The sequence below is a fragment of the Antechinus flavipes genome, chromosome 3 (genome assembly GCF_016432865.1).
Source record: "Antechinus flavipes isolate AdamAnt ecotype Samford, QLD, Australia chromosome 3, AdamAnt_v2, whole genome shotgun sequence".
Classification (NCBI taxonomy): Eukaryota; Metazoa; Chordata; class Mammalia; order Dasyuromorphia; family Dasyuridae; genus Antechinus; species Antechinus flavipes.
Window position 1 is genome coordinate 167469185 of NC_067400.1, and position 18229 is coordinate 167487413.

An 18229-nucleotide genomic window follows, 5' to 3' on the forward strand; every position below is an offset into this window, starting at 1 on the left:
ATTTTTATGAAACAAGGCTTATATGAGTTCTTATAAAAGATAAAATAGACTATTTTGACTGCATGGAATTAGAAAGGCTTTTGAATAAGCAAAGTAAATGTAATTAGGATAAGAAGATAATTTATTGGTAGGGAAATCTGCATCAAATATTTCTGTTAAAGGTCTGATTCAAGATAATTAGGGAATTGGAACAAATATATAAGAATAATAGCCCCTCCTAAATGAATAAATAATTCAAATATAAAAACAGCTCTCAAAAGAAGAATCACAAATCATTAAAAAACCATCCAAATCACCATCACAAATTTTAAATTGCTTTTTATAAATGTTTCTTTTCTGCTCATTCTTATAAAGACTTCTCTGATTAAAGGAGAGAAGAGGATTATAGTTAGAAATATGGAAATACAAAAAAAAGATAGTAAAATTTTTAAAGAAAAAGAAACAATTTAAAATTTTCACTTCATAATCAAGAAATTGACAAAGATAGAAAAGGACTGGAACAGTCAAGATTGGAAGAGCTAAGGAAAGATAGACACTCTAATACAATTGTTGGTAGAGTTATGAAATGATCAAATCATTCTGAAATGTAATTTGGAATGATGCTTTAAAAATGACTAAGATGTCTATGCCATTTGACTTAAGGTACCTAAAGGACTCTTTTTTAGGTATGTAACTCAAGGGAAATTATGTTCAGAAAAAAAAGTTCCAGGAACATTAAAATATTCATAAAAATACTTACTGTGGGAGCAGAAGCATAAACAAATGTACCTATCTATTAATTGTGGAATGGTTAAACACACCACAGTACATGAATAAAATAAAATGTTATTACATAAAAATTTCCATGAATATGAAAAACTCAAAGATGTATGAAGAGTTATATGTAACAGATATGGGGTAAAACAAGGAGAAGAAGGAAAACAATATATAAAATCATTAAAACAATGTAAATGAAAATTTTTTTTAAATGAATATAGTGTAATTATAAAAACCAAATTTAGCCTTGAAAAAGAAAACATGAAAACATAGTCCCTGGCTTCCTTGACAAAGGAAGAGGATTTGGAGTATGTGTAACTACAAATAATATATTCAGTTAATAATTGAGTTTTTCAAAATTGTTTTTTATAAATCTTTCTTTTCTGTTTATTCTTATAAAGAGTTCTCTGATTAAAGGAGGGAAGAGGGTTATAGTTAGAAATATGGAAATACAAAAAAAAGTAGAATTTTTAAAGAAAAAGAAACAAATTTAAAAATTATAAACTCAATAAACTGATACAAGTATATGCCTGCATATATTTATCTTATACCTACCATTGGTCCAGGGGCTCCAGGAAATCCCCTTTCACCTTTCAATGGCATGCCTGGGATTAGACTAAGGATTTCACCTGGGTCTCCCTACAAAAACCAAACCAAACCACATTTTTTATTATGATGAGTTTACAGAGATAATCAACTACAAGAAGCAACAATTTAAAATCTGTCAAGTAAGAACATTTTATTATGAATGGGCCAGCTAAAAATTATGCACAGAAAACAGGCTATGACTTAATTGCTTCATGCATAATGTCTATCTTAATGATCAATGAGGTTTGCCACATAAATGAAGGCTACTGTGTTGAATAGATCCATAGTTCCTTTTACTGTTACTTTCACACACTGTTGTTTGTCCTTCATTTTTAAAAAATGGCATCATATTTATCTAATAATATGACATATCTAATGTCATATCTAATATTAATTCAATAATTTTTCCTAATAGTCTCAGCTGTTTGAGAATAGGAATTATTATTAGATTATTATGACATTCTTCAACCAGAATCTGCTATTTCAGCCCTTTGGATCAGCTCTCTTGACTTTTGCCTTGCCACTAGATTTTAATGATCCTGGATAAACAATGAGGTAGGCAACTTTGGGCAACTCTGGCTCATTTAAAGCTACTCATGAGGAAGTCAAGATTAAAATGGTTGAAGAATGTCATGACTCCAATTTAAATGACTTAATCTTTCAGGAACAAAATTGTCTTCTATTCCACAAAAACAATTCATCAATTAACAACATGAATTGGTACCTAATATGTACCATGTTCTATGCTGGGTACTAGGGATAAAAATACATAATAAAAATAATGATAATTCATGGAACAGTTAAATGGTGCAGTGGATAGAACACCAGTCCTGGGGTCAAGAGGACTTGCAGCCTCAGACATTTAACACTTTCTAGCTTTATGATCCTAAGCAAGCCACTTAACCCCCAATCGTCTCACACACAAAAATAATAACAATTATTATTCCTATTCTCAAACAGCTGAGATAATTAGGAAAACTTCTATGTGTATGTATTCACACAAAAACATATTTATATGTGTATATACATGCACACATACACAAATATATATAAATAAATGTTTATTATATATATATATGTGTGTGTGTATATACATGCACACACACAGACTCACATATATATAAATAAATGTTTATTATATATATATAATAAACATTTATTAAGTGCCTACTATATGCCAGGTACTATGTGTGCTAAGAGCTAGAGATACAAAAAGAAGCAAAAGACAGTCATTTCAAGGAGTTTACCCTCTAATCGGGAGTACAACATGCAAACAATTATGCACAAAGCAAATTATATAAGGGATCAATGGGATATAATTAATAGAGAGAAGGACTGGAATTAAGAGGCTGGGAAAATTGTCCTCTAAAAGTTAGAATTTTAGTTGGTATTTAAAGAAAGTCAATGAGGTTAATAATCATTGCAAAGGAGGGAAATCATTACAGGCATTGGAGGCAATCAGAGAAAATGCACAGTAAAGGGATAGAGTGTCTTATTTGTGGATTAACCAGAAGGTTACTTTCATTGGATCAAAGAGTATATGTGAGGACGTATAATTTTAAAAAGACTGGAAAGATAAAAGGAATTAAGTTATGAAGAGCTTTGAATGCCAAACAAAAAATTTTATACTTGATCATGGAGGCAATTGGGAAGCACTGGAGTTTATTGAGTAGGGGGTGACATGATTAGACTTGTACTTTAGAAAATTCACTTTAGTGGCTGAATAATGGATGGATTGAAGTGGGAATGGCAAGGTAAGAGTCTTGATCAGTGATGTCAGTGTTAGCACAGAGAAAGAAGGAAAGATATTAGTAGCTGGAGGAATGAGAAAAACTTCATATAGAGTATAATACTTGAACTACATCTTGAAGGAAGATGGAATTTCCATAATGTAAACATAATGAGGGAATGCATTTAAGGCACAAAAGATGTCTCATGTAAAGACATGACAGGATATGAGATGCCATGTGTAAGAAATGATGAGAAGGCCAATTTATCCAAAGTGTAGGATATGGTAAGCATAGTAATATAATAGAATTCTTATTTTATCTTAGAAGCTACAGTCACTAGAGTGTTTGACCAAGGAAATATTGTAGTAAAAGTTACACTTAACAAAAATTACTTTGGCAATTGTACAAAGTTGGAGTGGGTAGAGACTTGAGTCAGAAAAACTAAATAGAAAATTGTACTATTCAAAGTGATAGATGATGAGGACCTTAATGAAATTGGTGACTGTGTGATTACAAAGGGTGGGTCAAATGCAAGAAATGTTTCAGAGGTTAAAAAAAAACCATGGCATAATTTGGCAATTGATTTAATATGTGGAGTGTGAGAAAATAAAGTCAAAAATAAATGAGGTTTAAAAATGGGTCAGGGAACAGTGATCATTTGCCAAAGTACTCATGAGAACATGATTCATAAAGAATAATGTAAACAATCAGAAGACTAAACAGCAATAACAAGTATTTATAATGCATCTTTATGAAATTTTTGAGATGAGAACAAAAATGCTTGTATTTTATCCATTTTCATTTTCATGGGTTTCAAAATTTTCTTTCTTTCTTCATCTTTTTCCTCTTCCTCCTATAGATATTTCTTTCTGGTAAAATAAGTTGCCATTTCTAATTATAACTTTAGACAAATTATGTTTCTCTTCAATCTCTAGAATTTGCTTTTGCTCCCCCCCTTTGTTCCAACAATTTTGGAAGTTTGCTAAGTCATCATGTGAACAATTTAAGAACACAATACAGTTTGAGGGATCTGCTAATAGTTATGAAATCATTGGCTGGTATTGGTAGGTACTTGGTTAGAAGATAGTAAAGCAATTATTCTGCTTTCTCATGCTTCTAAGGATTATGCCCCCTTGAATATAAAGGGGAAAATGAGATAGAATGACTGATACCAGGTGGCCATGTCACTTAGCAAGACTATTGTCAGTCTGAATGCTGCTGCATTGGTGATGAAATGTAAAAAGACCTGGAAGAAGGTCTCCAATATATTGTACAAATTTCTCTCTATAAAAGATTTATTGGAAAGACCTGGGTAAAAATCACACAGAATTCTCAAGAAGGTGATTTGGACCATTGGTATGCAGTGTTTGGCTAGGGTCACAACTTAATAAATGCTTGTTGAGTGGTTAACTGGTTAATTGATGAGATCATGGAGATGCTAATGTTTGTCAGTAACTAATACTAGACTATGATTGAAAACAAGATGAATTAGATCCCTGAATAAAAAGGACTATGATATCAAATATTTATCATTTAATTATATCTAATCCCTGAGTAATTATTAAATTCACAAAATTCATGGGAAGGACATTTAAATGAGTCTACTAAGAAATATTTAGCCAATAAATAAGATAATTCTAGTCCTTTTTTAAAAAAATAAGTGAACTGAAAAAACACAATATTTATCCCTTAAAGATTCTAATTACTTTAATTCATAAGACATTATCTTAATACTTTCCAAAACAATATTGAACAGAGATTGACTTAGAACTGTTTAAAATTAAATATCATTAAGTAAATTATTCTAATCAGGCTACCTACAAATAATTAAATTATTAATTATTATATACCTTCATTCCTGGCAATCCAGGGGGGCCCTAGAAAAGAAATAGCTTATGTTAATATTTGTTTTTTTTTAACCAACAAAAAATCAAACTATACAAACTAATAGGGAAAAGGTAGGGAAAGGGACAAGAAGAGAAATTGAAGTGCCAAGAGATGAAATATGATCAAAGAAATATTTCATTTTTTAAAATGTTCTACTTACTGCTATCCCAGAAAATCCAGGCAAACCAGGAGGACCCACTGGACCTCTATCACCCTAAAAAGAGCAGAGACAAATTCTTTATTCTGAGAGTGTATTCCTCATCATTTCCTGATGAAGGGAATGGTAGTATAAAAGATTCTAGAATCATGCCTAAAAGTTATAATCACTTAGGAAAACTCTACTAGTGCTTAAAATATATCATCCCTTGGTTTTAGTTCTTTTCTAAAGATAGAGTGCTATTTGACAGTCTTGTTTCCATTAAGTTGGTAAGAGAGTACTTCATGAGATAAAATATAAGAATGTTAGCTATCTTGTATAATTTAAGGACTGATTCAGGTAGGAAAGGTAGTGCTTAAAAAGATACTTCAAAGTGAAATTGTGTAGAATGGATTGAACATGTCTTGGAATCTAATTCGAAGAAACTGGAGTTCTTCAACCAATAAAGCATCTAGAGAAAGGCAATTTGGGATAGCAAATAGCATTGGACAGGCCATCTGTTCTAGGTCTTACTTTCAGCTCTGCCAGTAACTTAGAAATAACTTTACTTCTCCATGGTTCCTTTTCCTTATCTGTAAAATTAGGATGTTAAAACACATAATTTCTAGGCAAGATCCTTCCAAGATTCAATGAGTTGAATCCCATCTGACAAATAAAATTTCTATTAACACAACTCAACTTGATTTATTATTAATAATTAGCTTTTGCTTTCAAGACAAACAAATGTTTGTTATATTGGTTTTTTTGTCCAGTTCTAAAATTTTATCATTTTGAGGCACAATTAGTGAAGAAAATCTCTTTTCCAATGCTTAAGAGGGTTGTCTGGAACACTCACACATAGCTAATGTAACAGAGCACGAATTTGAACACAGGTGTCCCCAACTCCAAGACTATCCATAATACACTAGTGTCTGTTACTTTATCTGTCTGTCTCTGTGTGTGTCTCTGTTTCTCTGATTCTCTCCCTCCCTCACTTCCTCTTCTTCTTGCATCTTCTTTCTTCTTCTTATTTCTTTCTTCTCTCTCTCTGTTTCTGTCGCTCTCAATCTCTGACTCTGTCTCTTTCTCTCTCTCTCTGACTCTATCACTGTCTCCATCTATTATTACTTAAAATTTCACTAGACATAAACTTTGATTAAAACTCTTAATTTACCTTTGTACCATTGCATCCTGGGATTCCAGGAGGACCTGGTGGACCATCTTGGCCTGGAATACCCTGCAATCAACAAAATAAAGAAAGAACCAGTTCAGCAATCCCCTGATAATAGCATTGTACAAAGGAAAAGTATTTTAAAATAATTAAATATCTGACTCATATACATACAGGAAGTCCAGGGTTTCCAGGATAACCAGATGAGCCTGGTGGCCCCTACAAGTAAGAAAAGGAGAATAGAATTAATTTATAGCAACAATATCTCCACTCCTTTATTCAAAATGTCATTATAGTAAAGTCGTTCTGATGCTTTAATGACATTCATGTTATTCATGTTAGCCATCATCCAACTGGGCAGAATGAACCCCTGTCATCAGATGTAGGCACATTTCCTACTAAACCTAAATAAATTACCTGTGTTTGACAAATACATAAATTATACTGCTCATCACTGATTTTCATTCATATATATAAAAATTTGGACTTTTATTCTTTTACAATTTGTAATACAAAATGCAGGCCAATTCACACTAAAATCTATAAAGATAGCAATGGCATCAAGGAAACAAATTTACCCAATGTTGAAGCACTTCATTTCTAAAGCAAAATATGACAATTTTATTTAGAATATCACACTGATTTTAGTACATTATAGGGAATTGCTTCTGAATCCTTCAAAAGCTTGTCCTCTAATTACCAACTATTTATATTAACTTTAATATAAATTAAATATTACCCTAAAATTTGTAGATAGTTAGCATCCTTTATAAGCCTATGTTATTTTGGTTATCTTTTATTTATATGTACATAGATATTCTGTGTATAAGTGTGTGTGTGCGTGTGTGTGTGTGTATTGAAACGTAGCTATTTGTCTCAAATGCTTCACTATTTTTTTAAAATTCCTAAAAATTTTGGTATTTTTACAGGATTCAAATATTTAAAAAATTTAGAAGTGATAGCTATTTTATCTTTGAAAATGATACTTAATTTTAACAATATATATTCTTACTTTGCAATAAATGAGAAATTTTTAATTTAATGATATCATCTCCCAAAGTCAAAATCAAGATTTGTTTATAGGAAATATTTGGAAAAGATAAAATGGGATAAAAATAAGGATAAGTGAATGTTCTAAATTACTGAACTAGCAACAAGGAATTTCATAGTACTCTTTGTTATAGATTTGGGAAAGGAATGAGAAAGCTTCCCTATCACCAACTTTGACCACCAACCATAGTCTTACTAAATACTCCTCAAACCTTTTATCTATTTGAGCTTTATATGGAAAGGAGAAAGAAAAAAAAATGTAAAAAATAAGAGGAAATAAAAGAAGCCATTTTTCCTGAGTATTCACTCAGAGATTATAGAAGATACAGTTAAAGAATTTAAAAAACAGGAATAACAAGGAGAAAAAACCATGAAATTCCTCTATCCCACTTAAGGCCTTACTCTTATCATACCCAATACATAGTGACTAACAAAACTTAATTGATTATTATACTCACTCTCGTTCCTTTTGTTCCTGGTAGTCCTGGTTCTCCAGCATCCCCCTGTAAGACAATAAAATTGCATTATCAATGTCCATAATGGCAAGAATTTTGAATATCTCAGAACCTAATAATTATCCAATTTATCTACCTTATTACCCGGAGGCCCATGTGGACCTTCAGGCCCTTGCATTCCAGGAAACCCGATAACACCTTGTAAGCCTGGAAGACCTCGTTCACCCTGAAAAATTAAAAAAAAAAAATGCAAGTTAGTATTAATTGAAAGAAATTCCTCCTCAAAATTTTTTCCTTTGAAATAGCTTTCAAATTACAGAAAGTTGAGGTAGAATTTCTGTTTTGAAATTGTTTCTATTTGCTATACAAAATTCAATTCATTTGCAAGTGAAGATATCACCATCTTGATAAATTGGTCTTCTTCAAGAATAAAGCACAAATAACGAAAATCACAACAATTTACTATGCCATGAATTCCTTTGGAGCAGGAATTATGTGCTCTACAGCAACTAACATAATTAAATGCATATAGCTGATATATGTATGTGTGTATATATATATATATATATATACATATATACATATATACATAAAATCTTTGCTGAATAAATGAATGAATAAAAATATATACATATCTAATACATAATTTTATATACACATGATGTATGATATACATATTATACCTTATATATTTACCAAATTATAAGATAATTTCATCAGACAACTGTTTTGATGTCTGTCTTGTTTCCTAAATTGACTAATAATGTGAATAATCTGACAGAGTAAACCTTTGCTATAATTTAGTTCTAAGATTTTGGGTGAAGACTTCCTCTATGCTATCCCTTACTTCTAGTTATCATTTAGTTATGTGAATAAACATAGAGCCTCTAAGAAGTTAGTAGACAATCAATAGTATGATTAAAAATTTGGGTCTTTTGCTTGTTACTAAAGTAGTTGTTGTATACAATAGATCCTATTAATTTTTCTATGTGTAGTGCTTATCATAATATTACAATATTCTAGAAATGTGGGTTATACACAGGCATATAAGGCATGGCCCCACCCTAAGAAGTTTACAATAAGGGTCAGAAAGTGAAGCTCATATAAACATTTAAATGGCATATGATATTATATACTTAGATGGCCAAACAAAAAGTGAAGACAAAAAACACTATATACTGGAAGGGTTAAAAATCACAATAAAATGATTCCGTGAACAGTGTAGGACTTGCAACTAAGCTTTAAAATAGTTAAGACGTGTCCATGTGGAAAAGAGGAAGAAGGACATTCCAGACAAGGGACACAATATAAACAAGTAGAAGCCAGAACAAGTAGGAAGGGTATTGTACAGAGAAGACCAGCCTAGATAGTAAAGAGTGTCATGATGGAAAGTAGTAAGAGGGAAAGTCAAAAAAAGACAAAAATTGTGGAGTATTAGGAAGTTGACATCACAAAGTTATGGAAAAGGTAAACTGATGCTTTAAGAAAACTACCAAATTTTATGTGATCAATGAAAAGGCAGTATGGTGTAGGGGGAAAAAATCTCTGTTTTTGGAAGTAGAAAACACTAGTTCAAGACCTGAATGTATTTTTATATCTTTGAGCAAATACCTCAGTCTCTCAGAAGTTTCCTCACTAAAATGAAGAGATTAGACAAGATTATATCTCAGGCTTCTTTCAGATCTATGATCTTATGCTTATAAATTCCCAGGAGGAGCCTGGTCATTATGACAATGTTAATTACATTGTTGTAGACCTGTCAGATAAAACATCAATATTCAAATTATACAAAAAAGGAGTAAACAGAAGGCCTGATTTTATATCCTGATTCTCATATTCATTACTTATACAATCTTAGATAAAAATTACCTAACTTCTTTAGAGTTTATTTTCATTATCTGTAAAGTGAAGGGATAGACCTAGATTGAATAGATAAAATAAACTTTTGAGAATATAATCATTTGTTGTTATGCATTTGTTATCTCCAGCATCATAAAATGGACTTAATAAATGTTTGTTGATTTATTGATAATTTTTGAGATCCCTTTAGGCAATATGGGCAGCTAGATGGCTCAGTGGATGGACTACTAAGCCTGGAGTCAGGAAGATTCATCTTCATGAGTTCAACTCTTAACTTGAAACACTTGCTAGCTATGTAGCTATGTGATCCTAGGCAAGTCCCTTAACCCTGGTTGCCTCAGTTTTCTCAACTGTAAAATGAGCTGGAGAAGGAAATCCAAACCATTTCAGTATCTTTGCTAACAAAACCCCAGATAAGATCACAAAGAATTGGACATGATTGAAAATAATTAAGCAACAACCTAAATAGAATAGTGCACAGGAAAGAATGTTGGAATAGAGTCAGAGACCTTGGTCCAAATACCAGCACTTAAAACTTAGGGCAATTCTCTTCAGTTTTCTAAAATTTAGTTTCCTCAATCATAACAAAAGCATATTAGGCCAGATGACTTGAAATGTCTCTTCCCTCTCTCAACTTACTATCTTATGATTTAAATCTATGATCTTCTAAGACCTCCTAAGTGATGGGCAGGACTAAATGTCATTGTTTTCCCTAAACTTCTATTAAGTAATTACCAGTTGAGAAAAAAAAGACAAGCTATACAACAGAGAAGAATTTCCTTCAAAACAGAACACTACTTAGAGTCACTTCAAAGTTAGTTGTTTTTTTTAATTCACATTATGTGAATTAAAATAATAATCTTGCAAGTATGGAAAACATTAACCCCATTTCCAAAGCACTTCTTGATAATGAACCAACTGGTTAAAAACCTAAACTTTTTTTGAATGACTCTAAATTAATCTATAATATAACAATACTATGAATTGTTTTCGAAATTTGTTTGAAAGCTTGAATCAGAATTCTAGAAAAGCATTTGAATAAACGAGGAAGAAATTATCTTAAACTCTAGAGGACATAACTCAATGGCAAATGGATTAAAGAAAACTACATTTCTCAATTTGGGATGACTTTTGCAACAGCAGCATCAAGGGCTTCTATGAAAAGGAACAGGATTTTACATTAAATGTTAGATCCTTATCCTTAAACCTTGTGACATAGGAAAAGAACACTATTCAAAAACAAACAATTAAGAACAGAAATAGATATTTGTATATATGGTTTTCACATGCATTTTTCTATTGACACTTTTCACTCCCCATCCTCAAGTAAGAATAAAAGAAAACTGAAGAGAGAGATGTAGAATTAAAATTGAAATAATATCTGCCATCTCTAATAAATAGAAATCTGCCGTTCAAGCATTAGAAAAGTCTACCCAAATATAACCAAAAGAAATATTCACATAATGGATGGGGACTTAGCAAGTGTTAACCAAGTGAAGGAATGAAAAAATGAAGCACTTTAAGCTACCATAATTATTTTATATATGGTATTTGTAATTATTATAAAAAAGATGTCACATTAAGACAAAGTTACATTTTATATTTGAGGGAATACTTGGCACTTGATACCAAAAATAGCCTTATGACATAAATTCAGATCAAATCTTATCATTCTCATTTAAACAAAAGGAATGTATGAAGCAATGAACAAAATTCATGACTTGCAAAAGTTTCTCACTGAGTCAGCACCGATGCCAAGAATTTAAAAAAAAAAAAAAAAAAAAAAAAAGGTCTTATCATGGCCCAGCCAGTATTTTTTCTAGGTCACTAAACCACGCCAGTTCCCAAGGGAAGATTAAACATTATACCAATATTAAATTAGTCTGAAGTAGCATCCCTTTTATGTCCATTTTACAGACATGGAAATTAAGACTCAGAAGTTACATTGACCTGTCTCATATCCTTTCATGACCTAGAGGTATTCTTGGGAATTGAGCCTAGGAATCTGAATTCCCAATCCTCCAATTAACCACAAGAACACATTCTTTCCCAAATGTCATTAGAAAACTTAAGAAATTTGTATGTCCCAAGAGTTTTAAAATTAAGTAGCTAAAAGGAAGTGACTACTCAGACTGCATAACTTTCTACCCCTCCCTACATTTTTTTTTCGTATTTCCCAAGTAATTTATTCAGACAAAAGCCCACGTGAATAATCTAATATCTAGTTCCCTGTCCAAATTTATCATGGGAACGAGAGCTAGGAGTAAAGACAGGATAAGCATTCACACAACCATACAATAAACTGGCAAACACCATATAATTACACTGTCCCAGTTATTTTCCCCCTAAGATTTTTAAGTAAGCCTCAAGTGATGATGTACAAAGAACAAAGAGCTGGACATATTGTACAAACATTACATACATGGCAGTAACTGCAAGTCCACAATGTACAGTTGTAAAAAGACAAAATAAAATAAATGAATTAACTTCTGCTACATTTCAGCCACAACTGTTCTTAATTTAATATCAATAGGATAAAGACTGCTTTCAGCATCTTTAAAATGAAAAAGTAGGCTCCAAGAGAACATGTTGACCACGTACTTCATGTGTGATTGGAATGTAACCTCTGAACACTAATTTTCAGTGATGCAAATGAAAAGGAAAAGGGGGAAAAAAGAACTTTTCAAATGTTACACAAATTTCTCAGAACATTTTGTGCAATACATTGCCAGTGTCTCATAATCCTAATGGGAAATTCATATGTCTATAGAACAGAAGTAACTTGGCAGTATCTCACATGAAGAAATTTAGAATGTGGGTTGGGGAGTAGCATTAGGGAGGGGATAAAAAATCCATCATCTATATGGGAAACATTAAAGAAAAAGGCTATAAAGAATGACCTCAGCGCTGAAACTAGCTTTTCTAAATTAGGCATGAAATAGAGTTTCATGCTTGGAATGACTGCAAAGTTTTACTCAATATGTAGCCAGAAGCAAATGTGAATTCAGGTGAAGTGGAAAGTGCAATCTAAAACAAGAGTACAATTCTTTTACTGTCCCTTGAAATGAATGAATGAAAACACATTTATTAATCACTTACTGTATAACAATTAAACTGCCTCAAGACACAAATATAAAGTGAAGACAGCCCCTGTTCTCATGGAGATTCCATTCATCTAAAGGAATCAATATATAGAAGGAAGGGATGTAAAGGTAGGGGCTTTTGGTTTGGGAAAGTTACAAGGACAGCAGAAAGAATTACAGAGAATAGATTGGCAAGCCCTTTGTTGAAGCAATGATAAGAGTTCATTTGATTATGATTTTAGAACTGGAAAGGGGTTTGGGAAGGGTATGAAGGGTATGAGTTCAGCAACAGTCAAGAAGATGGCCAAGGAATGAATTGAAGGATGTCTAAGACCAAGCTTAAATTAGTAGGTGTTTGAGAACTTAACCGATCAGCAAAAACACTCCAAGATGGGAGTTTTCAGGATAAAAAGGACTAAGTCCTCTGAAATGGATTATGGTCTAGGTAACAAAACATATATTAAGAAGATGGTTGATGCATAAAGTACATAAGAAATAAGTAACTTCATGAGCCAAAAATCAGTAAGATCTCTTAAATTACTGTCTCAAAATGAAATAAAGTCTCTTTGGTGGCAAGAGCAGAATTAGTTTGAAGTATCTTCTAATGGTCTGGCTATATAGTAATCATCTCACCTAAAATACCCTAACAATCATACAAAATAGAGTCAGAAGAAAAAAAATCATTGAAAATGTCATGATGTTAAGCCAACTAATTTACTGCATCTAAGATCAGAATATGATCATAAATCATTTTTTAAAAACAGAATTATTTTCTTGTACATATTTAAAAAAACCCAAAATGTAGATGACATGGCACTAGATTCTATTGGGATCTCCTCTTACAATGCCCCTTCCTTACAGTATAAAAATAATATCTCTAATTTGTATGAGTATCTTCATCACAACAATCCATTAAGCAATCCCCATTTCACAGACAAAAAGAACTGAGACTCTTGCATGTTAAGTGGCTTGGCCATCATCACACAATTAGTAAAGAAGAAATCTAGGGTCATAAGCAAAATCTTCTGAATTTAAAACCATAGTTCTTGTCACTATACCATAGATTCTAACTAACTTATAGTAGAACAAAAAGCATTTTATGTGTTTCTATAAGTAGTGTTTATAAATGAAAACATCTCTGTTCAACACTGAAACATCACTGAACATTACAACATTGAAAATCATCTTAATCTGAGAGAAAACATCATACTTAAGGTTTGGTCTTTTACATATGTAAAAAGCATTTGGCCTTTTTTTGTGAATGTTTAAATCTATAGCAAATTTAAGTTAGTTATGTGGCATGTATTTAACTTAGGGAAAGCCACGGTGAATATATATGATTTTTTTTTCAGTGTACAATTGATGTCTATAATGTGGTCCAATTTTTTCAAACTTTGATAAATACCTTAATAATATTTCACAGATGATACCATCAATAAAAACCTTAGTCATTAAAGCCACATACAAGTATATGGACATATGTATCCTCCTTCATACATGGCAAATTAGGGATTTATACTATATAAATGACTTCTGAGGGTCCCTTGCACCTCCATGACTATTCAATTCTATAGTTCGCATTACCTGTGGATCCCAGGGACTGTTTTTTATATATGGTTAGGGCTACATTTATAAAAGAGAACAGGAAATCTGACATTTTTAAAAATCTTTTGAAGTCTGAGAAAAAAGTAGCTAAAAAGGAAGATCCCAAATCATTTCAGGATTGGAAGTACTAAGATTTGGAACCAGAGGAAAAGAGTTATTCAGCCATGAGAAAAATAGATAAAATTAAGACAGTCAATGGAGTGAATGAAAAACTCAGCCAAAAATTTCCCAAGTCTAATTCCATGAGTCCAGTGACAGCCAACCATCTGCAAGGCCATTTCCTGACTGCTGAGGTTGCTGGAAAAACTGGAGGAAGATTCTGATTAATGTCACAAGTTCATGGAAAAGTTTTGTGACTGGGACTCACTGAGAGTTGTCTTCATACCATTCTGTTTGACATTATAAGAGAAATATTGGTATTACCCAAGAGGAAAATCAAATCAAAATAAAACTGATTATTCTTATGGAATGTAACAGAACATTCCAATTTTTCTTATCTTTTTTAAGGACATCAGTGCTAATTTTCTTTTGCCCCCTCTCCTTTTCAAACAATTGATGTTATTGGCCAAAGAATGGGGGCAATTAAATGATTTTAATAGCAAACATTTAGTAAATTAAGTTTAATGGCAAACAATAGTTTTCTTTATTATATATGTTATGCAATATCATTGTCATTTTTCTTAGTATTCATAATTTTCAAGGTAAAGAAGAGAATGAAAGAGGTATATAAACTCAGAAAGCATTATAGGTCATCATTCATTCATTGTGTTTTTTTTAAATTTCTCTGCTGACTAATATTTAACCAAGGAGACAAATATTGGGAGTGCTTACTTTCTTACTGATATAAAAACCCAAGTATACTCAAACAATGTTTAAGAAACTTACCTCACAACAAAACCAAAAAAAGAATTTACTTAGAGAAATGTTGCCTGATATCGAGAAACTTTAAAATCTATAAATTCAAAGGTTGAGAAGATCAAGCATTTTTCTAACTGTTGTAGCCAATGAATGACTTATAGAACTTAGCCTTTAGCCATTTCATTTACAGAAAAAATCTAGTTACTAGAAGTACCTTTTTTTCACTTTCTTCAAACTCATTCTGATCTCTTCCCATGTCCTTTGTTATTCAAAGGAAAAAGCTCTGGATTTATGAGACAGGAATAGTGTTGATGTCTCACATTGCAGAATTCTAGAATTCAAAGAGAACTTCTCTTGTAGATTTTTTGAGTTGAGAATCCTAATTTTATGGCTGATAAACTTGAGATCTAGAGGGGTTAAGTTTCCCAGCATTGTTTTAAGTCTAGAATCCCCTTGTGTAAAATTCTTATAAATTCACAAATGAGACCAGGATGTAGAAAATACAAACCCAGGACTGATCTAATCTTCTGATAAGTGTCTACAATTGATCCCTAGATCATTGAAAAGACCTCGACAAGAAGTCATTCTTACTGACTGGTCACTCTTTACCCCTACATTGATGAATCCTCAGTCTTGAAATCTCTGTAGAAAGAGGAATCTAATCGCACAAAAGTTTCTGCAAGTATCTAAAGTGCAGAATATAACAATTTTATGGAAAGCTTCAAATATCACATGATATTAGGCCAAAATGATTTTCTAGATTCAAAAGGTTTTTTAGAGGGCTTGGTTTTTTCTCCCTTTTTCCTTTTAATCCAAACTTATTATTTCCTTAATACAAAGAAACTTCAGTATAGAAACTCTCTCCTTTAAGACAAATAAACAACTTATCTGTAAATCAAAGTTTTAGGGATCTGTTGAGTATACCAAGAGGTTAAATGACTTGCCCAGATTATATTAGAGGTTAGATTTAACTTCAAGTCTTTCTGTCTCCAAGTATAGCCCTTTATCTACTAACAATACTACCAGATTCAAATTATATAGAAATAATAATTGCTACTAAAACTGGATATTACAACTAGTATACACACACACACATACACACACATCTAAATACATATAGTGATTGATATGTATTAAGTACTCAGGGAAAAAATAAAATACCTCATTGACTCATTCGTATCTGTAAGGAAAGAAAACAGGTTTTCTAATCTCATAGAGGTCAACTTAACATTGTACTGATTACAGAGAAATTGATAGAAAGAGATATCTTCAAAGTATTTTCCCAAGTAAGGAAAACATGGACTGATCTCTTCAACACAAGGTTAATTAAAAGGAACATTATATTCTGCTTTAATATAAACAATCTGAAAATGCTGCTCTCTACCAAATGGTCTAAAAGCAAACAAAGTATCAGACTCCACCAATCCAGTAAACATTTTCTATAAATGATAAATGTTAATGCTAACAAATTATTGGCAGCAAAAAGTCTTTCCAGATTTCAAGCGTCTTTACCTTCTGTCAAAGGTCTATATTTCCCTAATCAGAAGAACCTAATACCGTTAGTGAGTCTGTGAACTAAAAACACATAAGATAATAAAAGGCTTTTAGAGAGAAAGATTTTGTTCTGTGTTTTCTCCAATTTTCTTTTAAAGGAAGCCAACTCTAGCCTCTAATAATTCTTCATCAATTCACATTTTATCAAGCAGCAAAATCTGCTTCAAAGATTTTGGTAGATAAATATTTATAACTCATCCTCTGAAGTACTCAGCTGCTCTCTCCCCACTCTCCTCCCCAGCTAAATAATATGGAAAATATTGTGATGACACTTTTTAAAGACAAGCAAGAATTTCTTTATGGAAAGCCTGTGTATGAGTATTTCATGGGCTGTTAATCTTTAATCTATAGCTTATTTTTGTTTTAGTATCAATCTCCAACTAAATAGCTAACTTTGCTTTTTACTGTGGGAAATACTTTGTACTTTTGTCTCTGCTCTCACAGATTATTAACATACTCACCTTTGAACTGCTGGGTTCAAATAGTTTATACTACATAAAGCTCAAGTTAGTCCATTTTCTTCCCTATAAAAAGCCCAGGAGATTTGTATTGCACCCTCACCCCCCCCCCAGCCTCATTCCTATCTGGGATCTGGTCCACATCCTTCCTGCTTAATCTCCTATATCCCATTTAGGCAATGCATTTAGATTATTTTCTTAATGTATACTAACCTTCTTTCTCAAATGAGGAAAGGGCTGATAAGAGAGGGAATGTACCTAATTTTTTTGGTGTTCAGTTATTTTAATTGTGTTCAAATCTTTGTGACCCATTTTGGGATTTTCCTGGTAAAAAAAAAAAATAAAGTGGTTTGCCATTTCCTAGATCTAGATCATTTTATACATGAGAAACTAAGGTAAGCAGAATTAATTGACTTGCCCTGGGTTACACAGCCAATAAGGGTCTGCAACTGGATTTGAATCCATGAAGATGAGTATCTTCTTAATTCCAAGCCCAGTGCTCTATCTACTAAAACCCAAGCTGTCCATACATCTAAATAACATATTAAATCATGGGTTATTAATCTTGAGTCTGTGGATTTTTTAAAAATGACAACTAAATTTTAATATAATTGGTTTCTTTTATAATCCAATATACAGGAATTATATATTATATAATCCTTTATAATCCAAGGCATTTTTACATTTAAAAACTACTTTGAGAAGAGTATCACCAACAAAGGGATCCATCTATGCCACAAAAAATGTTTTTTTTTTTTAAATCCCTGCACTAAAACTGCAAAAAGTTATATTATTGTAAGGGACCTTTTTTCTCCCAAGCCAATATCCTTTGTTTAAGATTCCCAATTGATATTCTTGGGAAAGAACACTAAACTAGAATTTAGAAAACTAAGATTCTTGCATAGAGTCAAGCATAATACAGCTCTGTAAGCCTGGACAAATCACAATTTTACTGGGCTTTTGGTTCCTCCTTATAAATAAGGAAAATACCTGCTTTACCTAATAATTTGATCAGCATCATGATCACATGATTAAATC

The 18229-nt window shown here is 31.9% G+C and overlaps 1 protein-coding gene across 1 annotated transcript in view; it reads right to left on the bottom strand.

The window, feature by feature from the left end:
* Positions 1 to 18229, bottom strand: part of COL4A1 (collagen type IV alpha 1 chain) — a 193773-nt gene that overhangs the window by 80251 nt on the left and 95293 nt on the right. Inside the window, exons 3-9 of the mRNA XM_051984186.1 lie at positions 7910 to 7999; positions 7777 to 7821; positions 6443 to 6487; positions 6272 to 6334; positions 5122 to 5175; positions 4925 to 4951; positions 1312 to 1395 (exon numbers count right to left, since the gene is read on the bottom strand). Coding sequence (XP_051840146.1) covers positions 1312 to 1395; positions 4925 to 4951; positions 5122 to 5175; positions 6272 to 6334; positions 6443 to 6487; positions 7777 to 7821; positions 7910 to 7999 — 408 coding nt within the window. The remainder of the gene's footprint in view (positions 1 to 1311; positions 1396 to 4924; positions 4952 to 5121; positions 5176 to 6271; positions 6335 to 6442; positions 6488 to 7776; positions 7822 to 7909; positions 8000 to 18229) is intronic.